The sequence below is a fragment of the Zonotrichia leucophrys genome, chromosome 6 (genome assembly GCF_028769735.1).
Source record: "Zonotrichia leucophrys gambelii isolate GWCS_2022_RI chromosome 6, RI_Zleu_2.0, whole genome shotgun sequence".
Taxonomy (NCBI): Eukaryota; Metazoa; Chordata; class Aves; order Passeriformes; family Passerellidae; genus Zonotrichia; species Zonotrichia leucophrys.
Genome location: NC_088176.1, coordinates 32681436 through 32707186, shown reverse-complemented (window position 1 = coordinate 32707186; position 25751 = coordinate 32681436). Strand labels below are relative to the sequence as shown.

At 53.3% G+C, this 25751-nt stretch overlaps 1 protein-coding gene across 2 annotated transcripts in view; it reads right to left on the bottom strand.

Annotated features, from left to right (window-relative positions):
- The window catches only part of UNC5B (unc-5 netrin receptor B), a 60352-nt gene extending 35790 nt beyond the window's left edge, over nucleotides 1-24562 (bottom strand). For both annotated transcript variants that reach the window (XM_064716773.1, XM_064716774.1), the window contains exon 1: nucleotides 24402-24562. In XM_064716773.1, coding sequence (XP_064572843.1) covers nucleotides 24402-24483 — 82 coding nt within the window. In that variant the 5' untranslated portion in view covers nucleotides 24484-24562. The remainder of the gene's footprint in view (nucleotides 1-24401) is intronic.
- Between the last annotated feature and the right edge of the window lie 1189 nt (nucleotides 24563-25751).

Here is a 25751-nt window from a genome sequence, read left to right as displayed (position 1 = left end):
ATTAAGGATGCCCTAAACAGTGCAAGGAATAGTGATCCAGGGCTGATCAATATTGATCCCTGATCCAGGGCTCTGAATATTGCAGGGCTCCCTCCTAAAAAGGGCTCTGAGCATCTCAGGGCACCCCCTGAGCATTGCAGAACATCCCCTGAACAGGGCTTTGAGCATAAAGGATGCCCTGAGCAGTGCAGGACACCCTGCTCCAGGGCTTTGAGCACCACAGGCCAGCCCTGAGAAAGGTTCTGAGCAATAAAGGATGACCTGGGAATTTCAGAATTCTCTGGTCCAGGGCTCTGAACATCCCCTGGGCACCACAGGAACCTCTGAGCATTAAGAATGCCCTAAACAGTGCAAGGAATAGTGATCCAGGGCTGATCAATATTGATCCCTGATCCAGGGCTCTGAATATTGCAGGGCTCCCTCCCAAAGAGGGCTCTGAGCGTCTCAGGACACCCCCCGAGCATTGCAGAACATCCCTTGAATAGGGTTAAGGGCTAAGCAGATGCAGAGAATGAAACAGCCATGCAGATCACCTGAGAAAGAAAAAAGAAAGTGAAAACACTTGAAATAAATGTGTGTGTAGTTGAATCAGGTTAAAAAAGGAGTCAGAAATGGAATTACAATAGGGCTTTGAGCATAAAGGATGCCCTGAGCAGGGCTCAGGTCCAGGGCTCTGAGCACCACAGGCCAGCCCTGAGAAAGGTTCTGGGCAATAAAGGATGCTCTGAGAATTCCAGGATTCTGTGCTCCAGGGCTCTGAGCATCACCGGCCAGCCCTGAGAAAGGTTCTGGGCAATAAAGGATGCTCTGAGAATTTCAGGATTCTGTGGTCCAGGGCTCTGAGCACCACAGGCCCGCCCTGAGAAAGGTTCTGGGCAATAAAGGATGCCCTGAGAATTTCAGGATTCTGTGGTCCAGGGCTCTGAGCACCACAGGCCCGCCCTGAGAAAGGTTCTGGGCAATAAAGGATGCCCTGAGAATTTCAGGATTCTGTGGTCCAAGGCTCTGAGCATCCCCGGCCAGCCCTGAGAAACGTTCTGGGCAATAAAGGATGCTCTGAGAATTTCAGGATTCTGTGGTCCAGGGCTCTGAGCACCACAGGCCAGCCCTGAGAAAGGTTCCTCCCCATGCCCAGAGCTGGGGAGCCTGGGGAGGCTGCAGGGCTGATGTTTGGGGAGGCTCTAGCAGGGCTGCGAGGGAGGAGAGCTGGCTCGGCAGGATCAGCCCCGGCTCTCCTCACTGGGAATGCCCCACAGCTTCCCTCTGCACCCGCCCACGGCCAACAGGGTGCTCTGGGGGAAGGAAAGGGGCTGCAAGAGAGGCCACAGAGCCTTAGACAGCAAAGGAAGGTGCGGTGGAAAGAGCAGTGACGCTCAGGAGCAGTGTGGATCACAGCAGGAATCACTTCTGTCTCCTCCGTGCAACTCCAGCTGCATTTCCAGGCAGGAAATGCAAACAGCCACTGATGCTTCACTGCTGCACCAAACTCCTGGCAAGCCAGCTTCCCTCAGCTCCTCAGACAGGCTGGGATCCCCCCAGCTCAACAAACAACCCTCAACTCTCCCCAAAACTCCTCCTCTGCCATTCCCTCTGGCAGAGCCCAGGATTAGCACTTGGGGCATTCCAGTGGGGAGGATTAAAGCTGGTCCAAGGCTGGACCACGCTGCAGAAGGAGCAGCAGCTGGCTGCACAACATCTGGCACTGCTGCTCTTTTACTGCACGTGGCACTGCTGAGGGCCACCAAGGACACTGCTGGTGGCCCAGGTGTCCCACAAGGACAGGAAGGACAAGGACACATCACTTGGGCCATGCTGGCAGCTGGCCTGAGTGTGGAGCACCTCCCCTTGGAAGAGCACAGACACGATGCAGGGGATTTGGGGAAGCATTAGCGATGAGGATGGGAGAAAAACAGGGAGGAAAGAAAATAATAACAGAACGGTTTGGCTTGGAAGGGATGTTAAAGATCATCTCATTCCACCCCCCTGCCAAGGGCAGGGACACCTTCCCCTGAAATACCAGAAGAGGAAGGACACTGTTTGGAAAGGGAAACAAGCAAGGCACATTAAAGGAAAAAATTATCCAGCAGGCTGGCAAGGTTAAAAAAGCAAACACACACTGGGACATGGAAGGATAGAGAGACCTAATTAAAGAAGCCTCACCCAGAACACGCCACCAGCAAAAAGCATCTGATGTGTCAGGGACACAGAGGGATGCTGCGTGTCCCATGCCGTGTCACTGCACAGCCTGCAGCCAAGGGCACGGCTCCCAAAGCCCTGAGCCACTGCAGCACAAGGCTGAGCATTGTGCCTCCTCTCTTCTGCTCATTTCTGCACCAGCTGATGCCCACCTGTAGCCTTTTTTGTGTGCTGTCACCTAAACCAGCTACATGAGAAAGCTCCAGCATCAGGAGCTGCCCAGAAGAGCCAGACCCCACTGCAGGATGAACATTTCCCCATCTCTGCAGCAGAATTTGGGCCAGCCCAGGGGCAGCCAGGGCTCCTGGAGGTGTCTGAACACATCCAGGCAGTCAGGGAGAGCGGGGTGATGCACAGGAACCCACCGGAGCCAGGCAGCCTGTTCCCACCATCCCTCACACGTGCTCTTTCTCTCAGATTCCCAGCCTAAATAAGGCTTTGGGGAGGAAATTAATGAACAGCAAAGCTGATTACAAAGAACAATACAATGACTCAATCTGTTTCTTTTACCTCAATTGTATAAAGCTTTTACATTTATGAAGGTTTCTCTCCGTACACAATGAAACAGCCCTCTGAGGGAAGCCGTAATGGCCCTGGAGACTTTTTGAACAAGACTGGACAAAACACCGCCGGAACAATCCCAAAGGAAGGACCAGATGATCTAACAGGTCTTTTGCATCTTTAATTCCTCACCCTTTTCTTTCTCCTGCCGGTTCAGGCAGTTCAGGCGTGGGGGTTTTTAAGCTGCTGCTAATTAGATGTTAATGCGGGAGCGGCTGCGTGCAGGAGAAACACCGGGGCCCTAAATGACAACCAGATCACAGGCACGAGGGTCCTTATTCTCAGCATGGAAAATCTCCCTCTGGAAGCAGAACAGGCCCTAAAATGCTGGTATCCTTCCCACACCAGGGTGGACTGCTCCTGCACCCACCAGCAGCCTCCTGGCACTCGTGGGGTCACATCGGTGCCAGCCCTGCATCTCCTCCCTCTCTGTCCCCACATCGGGATCCCCAAAGTTGTTTTGCCTATCCAGGGACAAAGGGAAAACCCCACCATGGAAACAACCTGAGTTCGGTTCAGTCCTAACAGCAACCAGCTCTCCTGGCTGCCCATGCAGAGCACCTCTCAGGAGAAGGCAATGGGCAGCAGCTCAGGAGTTCAAACTGCCTGGGTTCTGTAAGCTACAAACATAAACCCCATTCTGCAGACATCAGCACCCGTTTCTCCTGCAGACCCTCACCCATCGAGTTGTTTGCAGCACCCATCTTTCCAATTGTGAAAAATGCGTATTTTACAATTGGCTTTTTGCAAATATTCAAATGAATATTATATGGGTTATATTAGAAAGTTATGCTGTATTAATTCTCTTAAGTAGTGTGTTAAATATAGTTTTAGGATATAACATAATGTTAAAATAGAAACTGTGCTATGTGTGATACTTTTTTTAAGAGAAGACTCGCACCAGATAACAGCCACAGGACACCTGAATCTTTCAGAGAAAGAGAATTTATTGCTCCATTATCGAGTTCCTCCCACCTCGCTCAGCCCTGAAGACTCAGTCAGGATTCAGAGGAAGAAGCTGACACTGCCCAGACAGAATCCTGGGTTTGAATGGAATTTATGCATCATGGATGAGGTGTATGAATATGCAACAGGCTGTTGCTTTTAAGGGTTAATCCTCTGTTAACGTGGCTCCTTTTTCAGGCTTATTTTGCCCAGAAAGAGGCACCTGAACTGTCTGTAACTCTTTGTTTCTGCTGTCTCCTATTGTCCTAATCCAAATTGTCCAAATTATTATTACTCGAATTATATTTTTATTTTTATATAAATTTTATTAAACTTTTATTAAACTTTTAAAATTTTAAAAACAAGTGATTGGCGGTTTTCACACAATCCTGCTCCACTGGAGCACCTTCATACCTCGAGGTCCACAAGGAAGACCAAGAAGAGATGGGGAGCCTCAACGGGATGGCAATGGGATGTTGTGGGGTCAGAGCCCCACCAGCAGCAGCCCTATGGGCACGGACCTCCCTCCCTCCCTCCCTGCAGCCCCAGCTCCTGAGCCCAGCCATGACAGGAACAAAAGCCACTGCTCAGAGACACATTTACGACCCTCCGAGAGGGAGCCCGCTGACAGCTTAACGAGCTTTTTGTTTTTCAAGTAGTGGTTTTATATTTACGACCTGAAAGGGAAAGATGCAAGTAGGCAGGGAGGATCTGGGGCTATCTGCTCCTTCTGCTCCTGACCCGATGCTGTCCAAGCCACATCCAAGCCCTTCCGGAAAGCCATAAAAAACGATTGCATTTCAGCTTTTCTCCCCTCCTTCTTTCTCTCTCCCCTCCACTAAAACCAAAAAAAAGCACCTTTTTTTTGGTGGTGCTCACTTCTTGTTAATGTTCACCCCGAGGAAAAGCATCAAATATTAATGCAGGAAGCTTCAGAGAGCTCACAGCGGAAACCAGAGGCCCCATGTGTTGGGGAGTATCCCAGTGGATGTGAGATCCCACCAGTTCATCCCCAAGGCCTGGCTCTTTAATGCTGGGAAGGAAGGAGGAGGCCAGAAGCTGGGTTTTTACGAGCACCAGGGATCACATTCCTGGGATATCAGCCCAGAGTTACACTTAGAGGAGGAAAAAAACTTTAGGAAAAAAGCCCCAAACCCCACCACCCTTCCCCAGAATGCTGCACTGTTATTTATAAGCTTAAGAGTGAAAAGAGAGGGCAAAACTCCCTGGGTTTGTTGAGTTTGGTGGTTTTTTTGGGTTTTTTTTATCCCCAGCATTAGCACAGCAGAGAAATGCCTTTGGGCTGCAAGAGCATTCCAGCCACCAGCAGGAAGATAAGGCTCTTCCCTCGCCTCCAGATTCCTTGGCAGAGAGGAGACACATGGGGTTTAATTGCACACAGACAGAGATGCCACAGCCCTGACACCAACACGATAAGAGCTTTTGTCCCGTGGAGGGCTCACCCAGCCGATAAAGACCCTGCCCTGAGCCCCTAAAACCCAGAAGGGACCTTGGCTGAAGAGCTGCAAGGGGCTGGTGAGGAACGTGGGAGGCCCAGATGTGCAATGCAACATCTGGAAGGAGAAGAGGCAGTGTCCCATAGACACAGTGCCTGCAGCAGGTGATGTTGGACACACATGTCCCCCCCTCCCAGGGCAGGAAAGCACCCCCATGTGCTTGGTGGTGACATCTTTGTGCCCAAATGCTGAGACTCAATGACCTCTGATGGCTTTCCCAAGCTGCAGAGCTGTGTCCAGCTCTGGGGCCTCCAGCACAAGGAGGACTTGGAGCTGCTGGAGCCAGTCCAGAGGAGGCCAAGGAGATGCTCCAAGGGCTGGAGAACCTCTGCAAGGAGCCGGGCTGGGAGAGCTGGGGGTCACACGGAGAGGAGAAGGCTCCAGGGAGAGCTCAGAGCTCCTTCCAGCATCTAAAAGGGCTCCAGGAGAGCTGGAGAGAGATTTTGGACAAGGGTCTGGAGGAACAGGACAATGGGAAATGGCTTCCCACTGCCAGAGACCAGGGTTAGATGGGATATTAGGGAGAAATGCTTCCCTGTAGGGTGGGCAGGCTGTGGCACAGGGTGCCCAGAGTAGCTGTGGCTGCCCCTGGATCCCTGAAGTGTCCAAGGCCAGGTTGGACAGGGCTTGGAGCCACCTGGGATAAGGAAAGGTGTCCCTGCCCATGGCCTTTAAGCTTTACGATCCCTTCTGACCCAAATTATTCAGTGATGTTGTGAACCCAGCTGCTGAGCTTGGGACGTCTTTCCCTCGTCCCCCTCCATCCCCACACAAGCGCAGTGTGTGAGGCCCCAGCAGCCCTGGGTGCACAGGCGGAAAAAAAAAAAAAAAAAAAAAAAAAAAAAAGAAAGGAAAGTAAAGGAAAAGGCTTTTAAGTGGGCTGGAAGAGCAGGGCAGCCCCCTCCCCACTCCCCTTCCCCACTTATCGCTGCCCGGGGCTCTGCCCGGCGCCTGCCGATAATCAGGGAGCGCATTGAAACCCCGGCGCCAGACTGGATCCTTATCTCCTCCCGAGCAGGAATGCGGCATGGGGGCAGGAGAAGGAGGAGGAGGAGGGGGAGGAAGAGCCCCCTCCCCTGGCCCCTGCCCGCAGCGAGCAGAGCCGGGGAGGGCCGGGGGACTGAGGGGTGCGCGGGGCTCAGGCACAGCCCCGGCTCCCGGCAAGGCCCGAGGGGTCGGAAGCGCCCCCGCCTTGCGCAAGGGCCGGTAATTATCCCCGGGGATAATAATGACTCTGCTTCATTAGCCCACAGAGCCGGGAGCCCGGCTGGGAATGCCCCAGGCAGGAGCCGGGGGTACGCGGGGCGACAGCCGGGACAGCCCCGTCCTCTCCACCCAAAAAGAGCTCGGAGTGCTCATTTCACAATTAGGAACCCAAAAGTTTGCCCTCGGTGGCTGGGAAGCATCGCACAGTGTACCCCATGCCTGACAGCATCCCTCAGCTTCATCACTACCAGGGGCAGCCCCTCAGGGAAGGACTCCTGATGATCTCAGCCCAAAAGATACCGGGGGAGAGCTGAGAGCCGCTCCCAAACCAGCCCGAGCCCTCAGGGCTCAGCCTGGGGACCCTCGCAGTCCTTCCTGTGGGATGGGAGCCCAGAGCCTTCCTCCCTGGCGAGTAGGGCCCCGGGCTCTGCTCTGAGGTTGAGGGCGGCGGACTCTGCTCTGAGGATGAGGGCGGCGGGCTCTGCTCTGAGGAGGAGGAAGGCAGGCTCTGCTCAGCCCCCGGCTCTGCAGCTGCCCGGGGCTCATCCCCATCCCCAACAGGACCGACAGGAACTTCCAGCCAGCCCACAGCAGCGGCGAGGAGAGGAGCAGAGACACAGCCAAGCTCCCTCCAGGTGGGACAGGAGCCGCGGCTCCAGCCTGGCGCTCCCTCAGCTCCCCCCCGGCATGAGGGCTGCATGTTCTTAACACCCAAAAAAGAGCTCGGAGTGTTCATTTTCACAATTAGGAACCCAAAAGTTTGCCCTCAGTGGCTGGGAAGCATCGCACAGTGTACCCCATGCCGGACAGCATCCCCCAGCTTCATCCCTGAGCCTCTCAGGGAAGGAGTCCTGATGCTATCAGAGCCTCAGGGAATTCGCAGCCAATTAAGGGGATATTTTAAAAAATCATAATGAGGGGCTAATGAAGTTTAGAAGCTGCCGACAGCAGCCATATGCCTCAAATATGCTGGGTACAGTCGGTGCCTAGGTAATGCAACTGCAGGTATCAGCTCGCCTAATTAGCTACCAGAAGAAAGTCTAATTTAAAACAAAGCTCTTATTTTATTTATTTGCTGACAGCAGCAGAGCAATTCCCTCCAGCATGAAGTGAAAGCAAACACACTGCCCTCAAAATAAACCACCACGGGCTTTTTAATTTTATCCTCCAACAAGTGTTCCCTGGTTAGTCCTCGGCAAGGGAGGGGCAGGGGGGAAATAAAAAAACCCCAAACAACAACAACAAAAAGCCAACCTGCACTTCCATTAGCATTACAGAGGGCTTGCAAAGACAGCTCCCCACTTGTCACCTCCCTGCCACAGAAAACAGCGACCACTGGGACTCCTCTGCTGTGCATGGAAAAGTGCCTTTAATAAAACGTCCCTGAGGAAATGTGTGTCCTCCCTCTCCTATCCTCATTTGGGGTGATGATCCCACATTTGGGTGGTACAATCTCCCTGATTTGTCCAGTTGGTCCAGACCCACTGTTGAGAGGCGTAGGTGACCCACACAAGCCAAGAGTCCCGACCCTTCCCATCCCTTCCCTTCCTTCACCTCCGGATGCATCCAGAAACAAACGTGGGGAGGGGAAAGGGAAATCCTAGAAGCTCAGAGAGAGTGCAGGGCCACTGTGATTTTATTTAGTATCTTTATTTATTGAAGTGCTTTAAATAGATATGGATTGACTCTCCCGGCTCTGGCAATTACAGCTTGAAAGGGGAGCTGCAGGCAGCTCCTGGATTAATGCACACGAGGCTGCTTCCATGGATGCTCAGCATCCCACTCCATGTGGGACCTCCTCCTGTCTTCCAGACTTCACCTGGGGCCTCTGCATCCCCCTCCACAACGTCCTGGTGCTTCCACAGCTCCATATCCACATCAAACCCTCTTCACTGCCACCCTCAATCACCTCCACAGCCAAGATCGAGCCACCAGCTCCAGCCTTGTCACCTCCCTCACAGGGTCCAAGCCCATCTGAGCAATCAGGGGTTCATTCTTTCCTATCAGCAGCCATTTCTGGGTTTATGAAAGCACAAAGAGGCATTGCAAGCCTTTATGGACAACACTGGCTGGGCCCTGCATTTTTCTTCCCACTGATTAAAGTAATAATGCTCAGTTAAGGAGCAAGTTAAAAAAAAAAAATCACACCATTTTTAGGCAGCTGGGAGAGAGGAGGAAAATCTATTGCAGTGGCCCTGAACAAGCACTTCCCCAGGGCTTCGAGGCAGAAAACTTATCAGACACTGCTCTGATAACATATTCAGCCTGAACCATTAGTCTTGGGCATAAAAAAAGGTGTAATAAAAGGTGCCCCTAACTGCAGACTGAGTCAGGAGGGGGAATGGGGTTAGAACCCCACAAAGGCTGGGGGCAGGAGCGGCTCAGAGGCTTGTGGGCATCCCCAGCACACACCTGTGATGCTGGCAGTGGGCACCCACCTCCTGCCACTCCAGTGCCCAGGGACAGTTTGTCTCCTGCATGTTTAAAGCTGCAGAGGAGTGGGAAAATCAGCATCCACAGCACCAGGAGGCTGCTGAAAGATTTCCCCAGGGCCAGCATCCTCAATCATCCTCAACAATGTATTTTCTCATTCTGGCCTCATCTGGTTTCCCCCAGTCCCAATACCCATCTTACAACACCTTTCCCTCCACAAACACAGCTCCTTTTCTTCCCTGTAACTCCAAACCAGCCCTTTGTCCCGGGCACAAAGAGCTGTCAGGTTTCTGCTGTGAGTTTTTCCCTGCACTCTTTCCCATCCAGCTTTTTTGGGGAATGCCAGAGCCCAAAGCGAGCCAGCTGTGACCTGTGGCTACTTTAAGAAAATTATCTGCACTGGAGTTTTCTCCACACCTCCTGCAATGATGGGGGTGACAACAGGGCCTTAGAGGGGTCCCCTTTCTCCTTAGCAACCACCCACTCACCTCCTAAATCCCACACAGATCACCCAACCTGGGGAAGCCAAGCAACAGAAAACAACCTGGAAACATCCCCCATCCTGCTTCCAAAATGCCTTAAAACCATCAAGTTAGTTATCCTTGATGGAAAAAAATATTAAATCCATGTTTTTGATGGCTTAGCCCCCCTCATACGTGGATGGGAAGCTCATGGCAGGAGCAAGGAGCAAGCACAAAGCTGATTTTGTGAGTTCCTATTCCAGTGCCTCCGGCTCAGCCTCCCAAGCACACACTAGGCTCCAGTTAAACCACCCAAAAACCCAAAAACCAACATCCCACCAGCTCCACTGCTGTCCCCACAGATGCTGAAGGTCCCAAAGGGGGCCAGAGACAGGGTCCACCCACAGCTGGGCACTTGATCCCAGCATCACCCAGCCCAAGCCACTGCTTCCTCCCTCCTTGCCTCCCTCCCTCGCTCCAGGGCTGGTTTTCCAGGCAAAACAAGGCTGGGAGTTACTCAGGCAGCATGTGACATGACCACCAGAAGGAGGGCATTGCATTACTGCAGCTAAAACTGGATCCTGCTTTCTATTGTCTATTCTTTTGTAGTGATGGGAAGAAAGAGCTGCTGCTCTGTAATCAGGCCTCTTCTGGCTGCTTCCCTGCTTTTAGGGCCAAGCAGGATAATGCCACGTTGCTTTCATGTGGCAAGAGAAGCTTATAAACAACACTATTACACTGCTGCACCGCTGAAATTAAAGCCTGCTCTGAGCCTCAGTCCCTCCCACAGGCAGCCTGCTCTGCCTCGGACTTCATTTCTTCTCCCAAAGTCGGCAGTCCAGGGAACAGACTGAATCTGGGCCTGAATAAGCACTGGTGAAATTCAGTGTCTCCCAAAATGATGTGCATTACCTATTTCTGACAAGAGGAGTAATTCCTTCCAGCTTTTGCTAATGCGCTCTCAGCAAACACTCGATTCTTGTTTTCCCTCACAGCACAGCCGCTCCAGATCACAGTTCACCCCAAAAGTGGATGAAAGTCCTCTTCACTAATGCATCTTTTGATCCAAAGTGATTGAGATTTACCCCCACCCCACACCCCATAAAAATTCAGATTCTGAGCTCACCCATACACATCGAGCCTAAAACCTCCAGAGTGGATTCACTCAGCCAGAAATGATCTCAGCTGTGAAAAATCACAAGGGGCAGTCACTTTCTCAGCAGTCTCAAAATAGAGGTTGTTTTTCTTTTTTTTTTTTTTGAATTAAAAGAGATGCCATCTCTCTGAATTATCTGCAATAAACATCCTGGTGCTGGAAGAAAGCACACTTCAGCTTTCCTAGCTCCAGGTTCTCATCTCCACCAGCTCCTTGAGAACCTCCTCCTGCTTTTCCAAGCCTTCTCCTGCACTGCATCAAGAGCCTGTCTCTGCAAAGAACGTGCTTTAAAACCCAGGGGACTCTGCAATATTGTCTGCAATAGGACAAGGACTCCTTTCATCACCCATCCTCCCTCAGGTTCAGCTCCTCTTGGATTGCAGCATCTCCTGGGCAGCTGGAGTGTCCCAAACCCAGTGAGGCAAGAGCCAGGCTTATTGTGGCACTGCCCAAGGGACAAACACCAGCCAGACCAAACCCTGGGGACTCCCTGAGCACCTGCAGGAGCAGCTGAAACCACCTCAGTTGTAGATGCTCTTCCCCCCACCATCCTTCCTCTTGGTGCTCCATTTTCGGAAGGGCCAGGAACTGCTGTGCCCCAAAACCATGAAAACCAAAGCTGCAGGATAATCCTGGCCCACAAGTCTGTGATAACCCAAACTCCTCCAACCTCTGGGCCCCGTGGTTGCCATCAGTGCCCCTCATCCCACATGCCAGGTGATTTCTTGCAGAGCTGGAAGGAAGCCTCCCCGCCTCTCCCTGCTGACCCAGGCGTGGGATGCTCCTCTGCTGCTTCCCCTTCCATCTCAAACATCATTAGCAAAGGATCATTTCCTTCAGATTAAGGTCACCTGCCAACGAGTGCCTCTTGCCATGCCCTGAGAGTGGCCTTCAGCGCTTCCCTCATCTTGCCTAAGGTTTTTCCAGCCTTTTCCTCAATCCTTCATTAATTTCCAGGTGCCCCATCTCTGCTCATACACCGTGGTCCCCCAAGCAGCAGAGCAAAGCCTGTTTCCCATGGATCTGCTGCTCCAAATCCTCCCTCCCACATGGCATTTGTGTTCCCCAATAGTAGGTGGCAAGTGTTATGCTGTTGATGTTTTGGGGTTGGTTTTTTTTTAAGTGGGATATTAATAGATCCCTCTCACTGGCCAACCAGGCTAGATAAAAACTTTATTGCTAATTTCCTAATCAGACAGGCACTTAATTACGAGACATCTTCTTCTGAGTCAGAGGGAGAGGGATGCAGACATGCAAACAGCACGGCAGATAAGGGGAAAAAAAAGTCTGGGTTTTTTTTAGGAAATGAAGCTAAAAAAAGAAACTTCCCCCCCTTCCCGAACAAACAAGCAACAAAAAATAATCCAGCAAGGCCCAAGATAAATCTATGGGGATTTTTGGCGTTTTAGGCACAGGAGCTCCCCTTGGGGCAGGGGACAAGGTGGTGCAGAGGGGCTGGATCCCACGGGGGTCACGGCAGAGCCTCCCTCCCCCTGTGTCCCACATACAGCACAGTCCCCACGGGCTGTGAGCAGATGGTTTCCAAGCTGACAGGTTGCAAACAGCTCCGTGGAGCCGGCTGGGGAATCAGATATTGTCTCCATGCCTTTAGTCTGGGGAACAAAAGAGATCTCCCAGCTCAAAAAGTTTACTGAGAGACCTCGGTGCTTGTCCTGCTTCTGGGTTTCTTTTTCAAAGCACTTTCACCCAGCTCAGATTGCTCGGGTCTGATGCCTGTACGACTCTACAAGCTGCCTGCACATAACTTTTTCCACTTTGACTTTCCTCTGTGTAGCTGGAAAGAGACCACAAGGACAGCCTTGGTGCAGGGCACATCACCCTTGCTTTTCCAGCGAGCTGCAGGCACTCCCTTCCTGGCAGAAATTTCTTCCTTCGACTTCCCATCAAACTTGTACACGTCATGAACTCAGGACAACCCAGACAAGCTTCTTCCCAGCATTATTTAGAGGAACCCCAGGGCCTGGAAACAGCCCTGGAGACCCCAGTGCTAAACACACAGGACAGCAGAGTGCCAGGACTAGGACCCAAATCATCTTTTAGGGAGGGTTTATTTTATAAAACCGTCCTTGAGCAGGTCATGCTGGACGCCCCTCCCCACACCTACAGGGATGCAAAGCCCAGCCAAGCTGCAGGATTCCGGCTCCTTTGGCTTCCCTGCTGGTTTTAGCTCTGCAACTCGACCCTGGGCGGAACATATGGTTTGAATTCTCCCCCCTAAACTTTCCACAGGCTCCTTCCCCCGCCTCCCCGTGGCACACAAACCCCAGCCCTTGTTCTCTGTGAGCAGGGAATGGTGCTGGCAGCCCTTGCCATCCATCCCTCGCCGAGGGAAGGGGAGAGGCTGCACTAAAACCCCTCGGCCGAGACTGCTAAGTGGGCTTTGCTGTTCCGTGCAGGGGTCATTAACAGCCCGGCTGGAGCGTCCCCTTCCTCCCAGCCAGGCCATAAATACTGAGGAAAACACAGCCAGTGGAGAGGGAAAGGCAGGGGGGAGCAGCACAGCAAGAACTCACTCTGCATGGGGACATTTTCCTTCCCCAGCCAGCCTGGGACCACTGGGGTCCTGTTGGTTTTCCCAGCTTTTACAGAGATGGGGCAGCTGAGAGGTGTTTTAAAAGATTTTATTTAAGATTTTATTTTACCACACCACTATTACTTCTAACACCACTGTTACTTCTAACACCAATCACCTATATTTTTACCCCACATCATACTACTACAAAACATCTTTCACAATTTTAATTCTCTAAAATATCTGTTTGTCCTGGTTTAGTATTCAGTTTAATATTTTAGCTTAGTATTTAGTTTCATATTTTTACAAAGCCATTTTTAAACCTTATTAAAACTTATTTCTTATTCAATCCCTCGCTCAACAACATCATCTCTATTCCATAACCTTCCTAAGTCAACACACTTTATCTCAATGCTTACATACAAATGTACAAGACTGTGTAAGCTTTCTATCAAATTTTAAAAATTCTTTACAAATCCATTTCTCACAGGGCCCCACATCCAACCTCAACCCTCTGCACGAGCCAGAAACAGCATCCTTTAGGATGCAGGAATGGTGAACAGGTCCAGCAGTGCTCAGAGGGGGTAAGCAGCAGCTTCACCTCCTCTTTTCCCCTTCCTGCATGCAAAAAAATCATCTTTTATTTTCCTCTTAGGCAGTTTTCATCTAATTTTCTGCTCCATCCAGCAGCCAGGCTTTCCCCCCTCAAAATGACTGTGGCAGCCTAAGCTGGTCTTTGCTGAGCCAGAAGCCTGATCCAGCAGGAAGCAGCAAGTGGGATTCTTATGGAGCATTACCCTGCCTCTCCAAAAAGCCAGGCATCACCTTCTCCCAGCCCACAGGGCTGGGTGGAGTTAAAAACCCACCCAAAGGGTCCTTGTAGCCCCTTCTTGCTCCCAGTGTCCTCAAAGCACCGTGCTGGAGAGGAGCCCTGGGAGGGCTGTGGCACGGACAGACGGACGAATGGATGGATGGATGCCCCTGGCCAAAACAGCGGCGGCTGTGATGGAAACCAGAAGCCTTGTGGTCTGTGAGCCTGACAGCCTTCCCAAGGCATGCAGAGCATTGCTGGCACGCCTGCATGTCCCAGGCAAAAAAACAACCCCAAATCCTCTGAATTGGCGAATTTCAGCAGCACAAGACCAGCAAGCCCAACAGCTTTGGAGCCGAGCACAGCACGGATTCCTCTGAGCAGGTATTAAAAAACCACACTTGAAAAAGGCAGAAAAGCCATCTATTTTTGACCTGCTCTGTGTTTGGGACCGGTGTGACTCAAAGTTTTAGCTGAAGAGAGCTGAACCTGTGGCTTCCCCTGCTCCCTATCCCTGAGGATCTCTCCCCGTCGGCTGAGACCCCATCGGCAAAGCCGGCGTATGGGTTTTTCCATCCCCGGCAGGACCAGCCCCAACACGCCCCACACTCCCGGGGTTTTGCTATAAACTACAAAGGAACCTGCCCAATTCGCCCCAGTTTGCATAACCAGTTTATCCCAAGCATTTGTTTTAAAAGCTCAGCTCTGGTTAGTCACTGCTCAGCCCAAGCAAAACCCAACCCTCTTCTCGGCTTTTGGATCTTGCTTTTCCAGCTTTGGGCACAGCCAGCATTTTTATCTTGGTGTATAAATTTCAGAAATATGAAATAAGTGCCTTGATGCCTTGTTTTATATGTACACACACATATATATCATATGTATTTTATGTATATTGGGGTATCCAAAGGATCCACAAGCCAGGATAGGGATTAGCCACGAGGCTCTAAGTCCTTAAATCCAAACCGAGTCATTCACCAGTAGCAAACCATAAAGCAGAGACACGCATGGAAAAAAAAAAAAAAAAGAAAAGAGGGAATGAAAAGGGGGAGGAAAAGAGTTTTATAGCCCTTGGCAGCCCACACCCCACTCCATCACACTCAGGATCCCAGTCACCCGAGCAGCTCCCCAGCCAAATCCCCTCTCCTGTAACAAATCCCGTTAGCGCCGACGCCGGAGCGCGGAAGGAGGTGCTTGCAAGGCTCTGGCTGCAGAAAAGCAGCCAAAATGATGTGCAGGGGAATCAGACATCCTGCAGGAAAACCTGCTTCCACAACTGAGTCAGCACCTCCTCCTAAAGACAGGGGAGGATGGCAGCAACTGCAGGCCTGGGGGACGTGCTTGGATGGAGCTGGCAGGGGAGCCCCAAGTGCCACCTCCTCTTGCTTTTTCCAGCCCAGAGTGGCCCCAGGAATGACAATGTGCGCCCACCACGTCACCAAATGCCCCAAAACGCAGACTGAGGGGAGAGCCCAGGGAGCAGGGTAGGAATGCTACAGCCCCAGCCAGGAGCTGGGAGCTCTAGGAACAGCTTAATCCCACCTAATTCAGATTTCCAGCAATGCTTGACCCACTCTGTGAAGATGCCCCCCAGCCAGGGCCCAGACAGCAGAAGAGACAGGACATTTAAGCTTCTCCAAGATAAGCTGGCAGAGAAAACCCTTCCATGAACCCCTTCTCCAGCTCAGCGACCCAGACCGCTGATTACTTCTAATTGCTGTGTAATTGGACTCTGGGAGCCGTGCTTTCATTTTAAGCCTGTCTCTACATTTCACATCTGTCAAAGGGGGAAAGAAAAACCTTCAAAAGTAATATTCCAGTGCAGGAACACCGTAGCACCCTCCAGCAACTGCCAAACCAGCCGCGGCAGCGGGGAGGCAAAGGCTGCACCCCTTGTTTGGGATAAACAGGGGTGGAGGGAGGCGCTGGGATCCCACACCTGGACAGCGGCCACCCCAAAGGCAGCAGCGGCCCCGGGGCAGAGAGCACGGCCACATTGCAGGATCCTCCCTGAGACCAGCACTAATTACTGCCCTGGCTTGCAGGGCCCTGCAAAGCCCTCAGAGATGCCCCTCCAGGTGAGGGCGGGGACGCTTGTTCGGCTCCACGGACGAAACGAAAAGCAGGCGGCAGACCGCAGGGTTTTTTTCCCTCTCTCTCTCTCTTTCTTTTTTTTTTTTTTTTTTTTTTGTTGTTTTAAATAGCAACCACGTTCTGGCTGCTGGAAAACACCCTCCCTTCTGTTCTGCAAGCCAACCCAAACAGATGGAGCCAATAAGGCAGCCGGGTGATGGCGTGGGATGGGGACGGCCCATGGGGGAGAGCAGCCCCTGCTCACAGACCCCAAAAGGGGCAACCAGACCCCCTGAAGAAGGGAGGGAAGCACAGTCCATCAACTCAGTGGAAGAACTTTTGCTTCATCCATCTCCACTAAACCCTCCAAAGCCCTGGTATGAATCATGGGAGTTAAAAAACACCTTCAGGATCACCGAGTCCAACCTTTGAGCGAACACCACCTTGTCAGCAATGGGATTATTCTCCATCCCAATTGCTCCAGTCCTCCAGCTAGCAATCAGCAGGAATTACAGTTCCCAGACACCATGAGAGTCCACTAGAGGGTCAGTGAAACAAAGTCTTCACCTCATGCCATCAGCCACTGCTGTGGATGCCCTCATGCGTGCCCTGAACCTCACAGCCTGGAGAGCTCTGAGGACACTGCTGCATCCCAGGCGTGTCCCTCCTCCCAGGAATGTGTCCTGAGGAATTCCTGGGTTCTGCAACCTCCTGCCTAAGGAGAACTCCCACGCTGCACAGTGCAACACAACCCTTCTAATAGCCTCACGCCTCTGCAAGCCACCCGGCAGGGAAGCCTGGATTTGGCTGGCAATGTCCCATCCCTCCATCCACCTCAGCAGGGGCAGGTACACCCAGGAGTACACCCAGCCCAAACTGCCCCGTTTTAGTGGCTAAATGGGACCTGTAGAGGCGTTTAAACGCTGTTCATGTGGCAAAGGGGGCGAACAGGGGTCACTTCCATGGCAGTGGCAGCTCCTGGGGAGGACAGGAGCCCCACAGAAGGAAAGACTCACAAAGCAACAGCAGGACAAAGTCTGGGTGCACAGAACCTTGCTCTCACCTCCCATCACTGAAGAGCCACCACATCTCTCTCCATACAGCTCCAACAGGGAGGGATGCCTGGTGAGGAGCACCAGGGTGCCTTCCAGGAAGGAGCACTCCCCATCTCCCACCCACGTTTTACCTGCACAGCCTTGGCTCAACACATCAAGGCGTGCTGCACCTCATCCCTAGCACAAGACAAAGCACCCAAAAATTATGTCACATGCAGCAACATCAGCTCCAAGAGCATTTCCCTACCTCCACAGAAGCTTTTTTCCACTCCCCACACCTCTTCCTAGCATTCTGTACCATCCTGTACCTGCAGGGATGCTCAGCTGATGCCCCCAGCATCATTCCCACAGAGCCCCCAAGCCCACCCATCTCGGATGTCCTGGGCTCTCCCTGCATTCAGGAGGGAGGCAGATGGATCTAATAGGCATTAAACGTCCCAAAATGAGCTTTTCCACGCTCTTTCAAAGGGAAACAATCCCCCAGCTCTAGCACTGGGTGCAGGCTTGTGAAGGAGGGGAGCAAAGGTTATTCATGGGGTCTTGAAGCACACCACACTGGCAGGACCCCCCGGAAGCAGGAGAGGTGCCGGGATGTGACTTTTGTGTCTGTCTCTGCCACAACAGGGCTGACAGCCTGTGCTCACAGCCCTGGGGATTCCAGCTGGGAAGGGATCACTCGTGGTACAAACCAGCCCTTTTCCTCCTCCTTTGTTATTCCCAAAAGATGTGGGAATAACTTGGGGAGAGAAGCGAGGGCAGCTGTGCTGTAGTGTGTGTGTGCACACAGGTATTACACAGAATGCTCCCCAAATCCATAAGGTCTTCTTGCTTTCCTGAAGGGACTTGCTTCCCTGGAGAAAGGGACAGCCCAGACCTTGAATTCCAGGACAAAAGAGCTCTGCTCACTTGTATATTACTACTTTTCAGTTATAATATAAGTAGTGAGTGTCTCAACTCACCCCCTTCACCTCCCAGGGTATAAAAAACAACAACAAACAACACAACACACCAGCACTGCCTTGAACTTACACAGCAAGCAAGGCCAAACAGGAAAAATAGCTCAAAACCATTTGATTTTTAAATGCTGGGGGACTGTGTCTGCCACATTCACCTAGATCAAGCAGTGGGATGCAGCTCCTGATTTATATTTCACTTGGATAAACACAAGTGCCATGGTCACAGGCCAATATTGGGCCTCAGTGCCACTGCCATCCCCATGCTCATACCCCACATGGCTTCACAGCCATTCCCAAGGCTTGGGACCTGGTGATTCCTCCTCATTGCAGCAAGGAATTAGCTGAAAAGGGGATGTTTCACTAAACAAGTGGGAAATTGGCCATTAATCCCCAGCAGAAAGGGGCTGAAACATAAGAAGAGAGGACACTGAGGCCTCCAAGGATGCTCCAGCTAGGCAGGCAGGGGAAGGGGCCTGGCAAAGCCCATGGGAAGGTGGCAAGCAGAGCTCACACACCACACAAACACATTTTATCCCTCTCAGGCTGTAGGACACCTTGCCTGTGCTGGGCATGGTGGTGACACGGGGCTTGCTTTGCTTTCATCCTTCTTCCCTTTCTCCAGAGGAAGATTGGGCTGCCAGCAGAAACACAAACTTGTCACCACTGTCCCTTGACCAGGACACCCCCCCAGCCATCAGGAGTTTGGTTTAAAGCTTACAGCTCCAACACCCCCCCAGTTACACCAGTCAGGGAGGAGGCCCAGGTGTTCCCCACCAGCCCAGGTGTTTCACTACACGCCTGACCCAGCTACACCCCACCTGTGTGGGTCTGGGGGAGCCCTCTGGAACGGGGATCAGCCTCCCTAAGAGTGGGAGAAGCCAGCCCAGGCAGGAGGGAGCAGAGGAGACCCAGGCTGAGGCAGGGAGGGACTCGCAGGAGATTAAAGGCAGAGTGCAGGACACGCTGGAGCAAGCCCCGTGCTAAATAATTCCTGCTTCCCTTCCCTTTCCTCGTTTTCCAGCGTGGCTTCACCCAGCTTTTCCCAGCCTGGCTGCCGTTTGATCTCTGCCTTTCCCTCAGCAGAGGTGCTGAGCCCAATAAAAATTAAAAAAATTTTTAAAAAAGAGGTTGAGCCCCTTTAAAAAAAAAAAAAAAAAAAAAAAGCAAATAGGAGAGGGATGGAAAAAAAAATCCCCTAAAAATCCAAGCTCAGCAAACACGTGGTTGCAACCAGCCCAGCCCAGCGGTTTGGGATGGGGAACGGGCTCTGGAGGAGGAGGAGGAGGAGGAGACGGCAGCAGCAGCAGCAGCAGCTCTTCCCCTGGCTGAGGAGCAGGTCTGGGGCTGCCAGCCCAGCGCATTCCTGTGCCGTGAGTCAGCCCTCCGAAAAACCAGGAGGCTTCAAAAATGATTCCCGGTGCAGCAGCCTTGGGGATGCTTTGGTCTGCGGGCTGCCCCATCCGAGGGCAGAAATGCTTTATTTACCCCAGCTGGGACCCACCCTGAGGAACAGCATCACCCTCTGTGCAGGGAGAAGAACACAGCGAGCCCACACTCCTGAAGTGAGATTTTTACTGAGTAAAAATGCAGCCAGGCCTGCAGGGATGGAGAGGGAGAAGTCACGGAGGGTTCCTGAGGGGGCTGAGCCAGCCAGGCCTCCGGGCTGCCACTGAAACATGTCCTGGGGAGGGACCTCACCACCATGCCCAGCACAGGAAGGGTGTCCTGCAGCCTGAGAGGAATAAAATGTGTTTGTGTGGTGTGTGAGCTCTGCTTGCCACCTTCCCATGGGCTGTGCCAGGCCTCCTTTCCCTGCCTGCGTGGCTGGAGCATCCTTGGAGGCCTCGGTGTCTTCTCTCCTCGTGTTTCAGCCCCTCTCTGCTGGGGACTGATGGCCAAATTCTTACTTGTTTAATGAATGTCTGGTGTGAAACCAGACATCAGAGCAGCTTTCTAGGCTTTTCTCTGGGCTTTCTTTGCCTCTCCCAAGCCAGAGATGCTCATTCCCAGCCCCAGTGCAGGTCACAGGATTTGCTCCGGCCTAGTGCGAGGGCAGACATCACTCAGAAGCTGCTGGTTCACTGATTCTGGGACACCACAAAGGCTCTGCTTTTGGGAGATACAGCTCACACTACATTTCCTTAAGCTCTAGCAGAGCCAGCGAAGGATTGCCCAGGCTCCCTTCAGCCCAAGGTGAGGGATCACTCAGGCTCCCCTCAGCCCAGGGTGAATTCCCAGCCCCAGTGCAGGTCACACAGGATTTGCCCCAGCCTAGTTGAAGGGCGACATCACTCTGAAACTGCTGGTTCACCACAAAGGCTCTGTTTTTGGTGATACAGCTCACACAACCCTTCCTTAAGCTCTAGCAGAGCCAGGGAAGGATTGCCCAGGCTCCCTTCAGCCCAAGGTGAATTCCCAGCCCCAGTGCAGGTCACACAGGATTTGCTCTGGCCTGTGTGAGGGCAGACATCACTCAGAAACTGCTGGTTCACCACAAAGGCTCTGTTTTTGGTGATACAGCTCACACAACCCTTCCTTAAGCTCTGGCAGAGCCAGGGAAGGATCACCCCGGCCTCCCTCAGCCCAGGGTGAACAGAAGGGAGTCACAGACTGGTTTGGGTTGGAGGGATCTTAAAGTTCATCTCATTTCAGCCCCACTGCCACAGACAGGGACACCTTGCACTGGACAAGGACCCAATCCCACCTGGCCTTGAACACTTCCAGGAGGGATATCTTAAGGAGATTGATCCCTCCTGGAAGTGTTCAGCAGACCCAGATGCCCTGCACAGAGCCCAGCATCCCAAGGGCCAGGGCTGTGTCAGCTCGGTGCCACCGTGCTGTGACTCACAGGCAGGGGTGGCTTGCACAATACAACTGATTACAGCCAATTACAGCTTTGCACATTATGGAAAACCAAAATTGGAGCCAGCGGGCCTCCAACTGCCATGGAGGAGCTGATGGCAGCCACTGCAGGCTCAGGCATCCCTGCACCCCTGTTAATCCCTCCTTCCCATGGGTGGGATGGCAGGAATGGGGCAGAGGGAAGGGGCTGATGATTTATCTCCCCCCCAGCCCTCCCAGGAAATGTTTTCACTCACATTGGCATCGCTAAAGCTGGGAAGATACAAGTGAATAGGAAACAGCAGGAACCTGTGGCTTTATGGCACCAACATCTGCTGTAATGAACTCCTCAGACTCCACACAGCCCCTCTGTCCTCACCTCACAGCATTCCTGGCCTGGCACTGGCCTGCCAGCCTGGCTTTGCCCAGCTCAGGACTCTTCCAAAACACCACAGGGCTGCCAGGATTATCCCAATGGGAGGGAGAAAGCCATGGGGATGCGACTGCTGGAAATGGAAGGGAAGCAGAGCGCCTTGCAGCCTTTGGCTCACTTATCTGACCCAAAATACAGATCTGGTTTTTATATATTTTTATATATATATAATATTCCTGTTGGACTAGGACAGGGATGGAAAGGGAATCAGCATCTACAGCACCCCAGGGACCCAGGGGACCCTACAGAGCTGAAGGACACAGCTGAACCCTCCAAGCTCCTTACAGGGTCAGCTTTTGCTTTCTAAGCAGAGTAAATGCAAGCTGGATTTCCTCCCTGCCCCCTACAACTACCATTTCCAAGTGATTCTGCCCCCTCCAAAGCAGTCTTTTTCCGTTTCTCTCCTTTTTTGTTGCTGTTGTTCCAGTATTTCCCTCTGCTGCTATCACACACAGAGAGCACCGGCTTCTAAAGAAGAGAGAGAGGGCTCCACAACAAAGCAGCTGAAGGAGAAGGAGATAAAAAACCCCAAGCAGATCCTTCCACACACCCCTGTCCTCAAGCCTCCACCTCCAAAGGGCAGGATTTGATAGGCAACAGGTCCAGGAGCATTATTTTTTGCCCAGCCATCTGCTCAGGCTGGCAGCAGCAGGCAGGCAGCCTCCTGCCACCCATGTCCCCATGCTGCTGGGGGACAGCAGTGCTGCTATCCCCCCTCCACCCCCTGCCCTGGGCGTTCTCCTGCTGCTGGCAGGGCAGAAGGATGGAAGGATGCTCCTCCAGCAGGATGACAGCTGTCCAAAAACACCTTTGTCAGTCGCGTCCCCACCTCCAGCATCACCCTCTGGGTTTCAGCTGCCCTCCCACAGCTTCTGTGCAGCCCCATGGGGAAAGACCCTCAAGAAAGCTCCAAATCCTCACCCCAAATTGTTTTCCTACCCAGAGGAGCAGGATGAAGCCTGCAGAGCAGCCTGGCAGGCAAAGCCCCAGGCTCAGGGACACGCTGGGAGCTGGGTTCCCTCACCCAGCAGCGCTCCTGGGGATGGATGAGTGGACCAGATGCTTTCTGGCTTTCAAACTCCCATCCAAAACCACACTTCTACCCCCACACTGCAAAACCCGACACAAACAACATGTGCATTCTTTGTTATTGAAAGAGAAAATTGTTTTCTGGGTGAAAACAATTCTGGGTGAAAACAATTGTGCCTCTCCCTAAAAGCCAGGCAAGGATGGGGAAGGGAGTGGATGATCATCCGGGCTGAGCACCCATCTCAGCTCCCTCCTCTGCACCATCACATGCCACCACTACACAACTCTCCTGGAGAAACACTAATTATAGCTCTCCAGCTAAAAACTTTATTATACACACACGTACATATGCCAGATTAGCAGCACGGTGCCTTGAGAGAGCTCCCCAGACTCAAACTGAGCCAGGTGGGTCAGGTTTAACTTGTTTTTTTCCTTCTCCATTCCCCTCCCTCCCTCTCTCCCTCCCTCCTGCCCAGTTTTATTTCAACCCCTGCATGAACTTGGCTCACACAGAGGACAGAGCCAGGCACGAGCACAGTGATATCCCCCCAGTTTCCCTCAGCATCCACGGGAAGCTTGGCTAAACCCTGACCAACAGCAGCCTGGTTAATCCAGCCCGGCTAATCCAGCCCGGCTAATCCAGGCTTCCCAAAGCCCCGGTGCTGTGCAGAGCCCCCGGGTCCTTCGCTGCCCATCCCCACGGCACCGCTGCCAGCTCTCAAACCTCTCCCTTGTCACCGAGGCAGAGAGTTCCTTCTGGCAGGAGGACGCTGCCGCAGCAAGGTCCGGGCCCCTGGAGAAGTCAATAGTGCCGTTCCTGTTCCCTATTTGCCGAAACACACTGGATCTTTGTGCGGCGGAGGCGGAAAAAATATTAATCTAATTAGACTCCCTCCCTGAAAAATTCCTCGTCACCTTAATTACGCTTCAGAAAAGAAGGCTTGGTTCATTTTCCTAGAAAATCAGCTCGTCAGGAGACGCTTTCAACTCCTTAACAAGAGCGATCTGTGCTTCGCGACGCGTCCTCAAACCCTCGCAGCCGGGAGCTGCGGGCAGCGACAGATCCCGAATTCCCGCCGGGATAACGACCTTGCCCAACACGCTCACGGGCTCTGCCAGCCTCCAAAAAAACCATCAAACTTTACAGGGCTGCCCTTCCGAGCTCTGCACTCGAGCACACCTTTTTACACGCGGAGAGTAAACGCGGGCGGCTGTGCTCTGCCACCGCCGGAGGATGACAAAGGACAAAGTGCTGGATGTCCAGGAGTTGAGGAGTGGATGTAGGGGGGGAAAATACGGAGGAAAGGCTGAGTTTGATGGCAGGAGTCCTAATGAGAGAGGGCAGCAGGAGAGACGTGCCTCTGTTTCTCGTCTGTGGCAGGGATTGCTAACGGAAGGGCTGGATTTAAGTGCATCTCAATCACAAGATTGGGCTGCGCACAGGAAACTTTGAACAGCCATAGGGAAAAGACCACTCGGCTGCCCGGCCATCAATCGCTCAGCTTATTAAAAAATGCAGATTTAATAATAATAATAATCAGTAAAAAAAGAAAACATTAAAAAATCCAGGCTGAATAGTTACTTATTTGACCTGCCGGGGAAATCACAGCCGGCGCTACTGCAAAACAGGGCTGGGTTTGTTTTGCTTTTGCCAAGAAAAATAAACATATATATATATATATATATATATACACAGAGAGAGAGAGAAATATAAGGAAGCGGCACGGCGAGACGGGCAGGGAGCGGCGCTGGCAGCTCGCATCGCCCGGAGCATCTCCCCCGGAGCGGGGAGCGCTGCCAGCCCCGTATCCCCGCGAAACATCCCCGCGGAGCATCCCCCCGGAGCGGGGAGCGCTGCCAGCCCCGTATCCCCCCGGAGCATCCCCCCGGAGCGGGGAGCGCTGCCAGCAGCCCCGTATCCCCCGGAGCATCGGAGCGGGGAGCGCTGCCAGCCCCGCATCCCCCGCGGAGCATCCCCCGAGGAGCAGGGAGCGCTGCCACCCAGCGCATCATCCCCCCCGGACCGGAGCATCCCCCTGCCAGCATCATCCTCCCCGGGAGCATCCCCCCGCCACCTTTACATTAAAGAAATAAAAACACCAACTCGGCGTCCTTAAGCCGGGCACCTCAACCGCAGCGAACTTTTTAGGGGGGATGCTGCCCACCCCAGAGCCCCCCAAAGTTGTGCCCCCCCTTACCTGCGGCGGCCAGCGCCCGGCGGAGCAGCAGCGCGGGGAGGAAGAAGGAGAGGAGGAGGAGGAGGAGGGAGGGCGGCGGCATGGCGGCGGCGGCAGCGGGATCGGCGGCGGCACCGGGAGCGGAGCGCTGCCCGCCCGCCTCGCCACACTGCCGGGCTGCCCGGCGCCGGGCGGGGCGGGCCGGGGCGGGCCGGGGCGGGCCCGGGGCGGGCTCTGCCGGCAGCGGAGCCCCGGCTCAGCCGCGCCCCGCCCGGCCCAGCCCGGGATGCGCGGGGCCGGCGCAGGCATCCCGGGGGATGGATGGATGGATGGTGGATGGGTGGGTGGGAGCCGCCGTGCAGCGGGGCCGGCGGGCACCAGGGGGAGCCGCGCTACGCCAGCGGAGCCGGGACCCCCCCGAGCCCCCCGCGGAAATTCTGTAAGGCGTGAGAGCAGCGTCCTGCCGCGCTCCTGGCACAGCGCCGGGAGCGGGCTGCGTTGGAAGGCACTGCCAGATCATCTCCTTCCTCCAAGCCCCGTCCAACCCGGCCCTGGGCACTTCCAGGGATGGGACAAGCTTCTCTGGGCAACCTGTGCCAGCGCCTTACCTCCCTCACACAGAACAATCCCTTTGTAATACCCCCATCTAACCCTGCCCTGTTTCACTTTGGAGCCATTCCCCTCTGTCCTATTACTACATGCTCTCCATACCCCTTCCAAAAGTCCCTTCTCATACCCCTCTTCTCACCTCCCCCCCGCCCCCAAAAAATGGGCATTAAAATCCAGGCTGTAGGATGTACCTGCAGGAGCATAAAAATAACAGATGCAGACGCACACGAGTAATAAAAGATGAAATTCACACGCTGAGGGAGGTATCCTGCAACTGCTTCTTGATATGTGGCCTTTGGGGTTTAAGGGGGGCTAATAAAAAGGATGGAGAGTGACTTTTTACTGGGCCAGATAGTACAAGGACAGAGGAATGGTGTTCAGCTGAAAGAGGAGAGGTTTAGAGGAGTTATGAGAAGGAATTTTTCCCCTGTGAGGGTGGGCAGGCCCTGGCACAGGGTGCCCAGAGAAGCTGTGGCTGCCCCTGGATGTGTCCAAAGCCAGCTTGGACAGGACTTGGAGCAGCCTGGGATAGTGGAAGGAGTCCCTGCCCATGGCAGGGAGTTGCAACTGAATGATCTTTAAGGTCCCTTCCAACCCAAACCGTTCCATGATATGCCCAAATCTCCGTCCTTGTAAAGAATCGCAAACAACCTCCCAGCTTTGCCAGCTTTGGTGGGACTGCGATTTTCCAGCCACTGAGTCCCTCCTCAGAATGGGTTTAAACCCCACCCTGGCTCAGTGGAGGAAGGGAGGGAGGCCAAA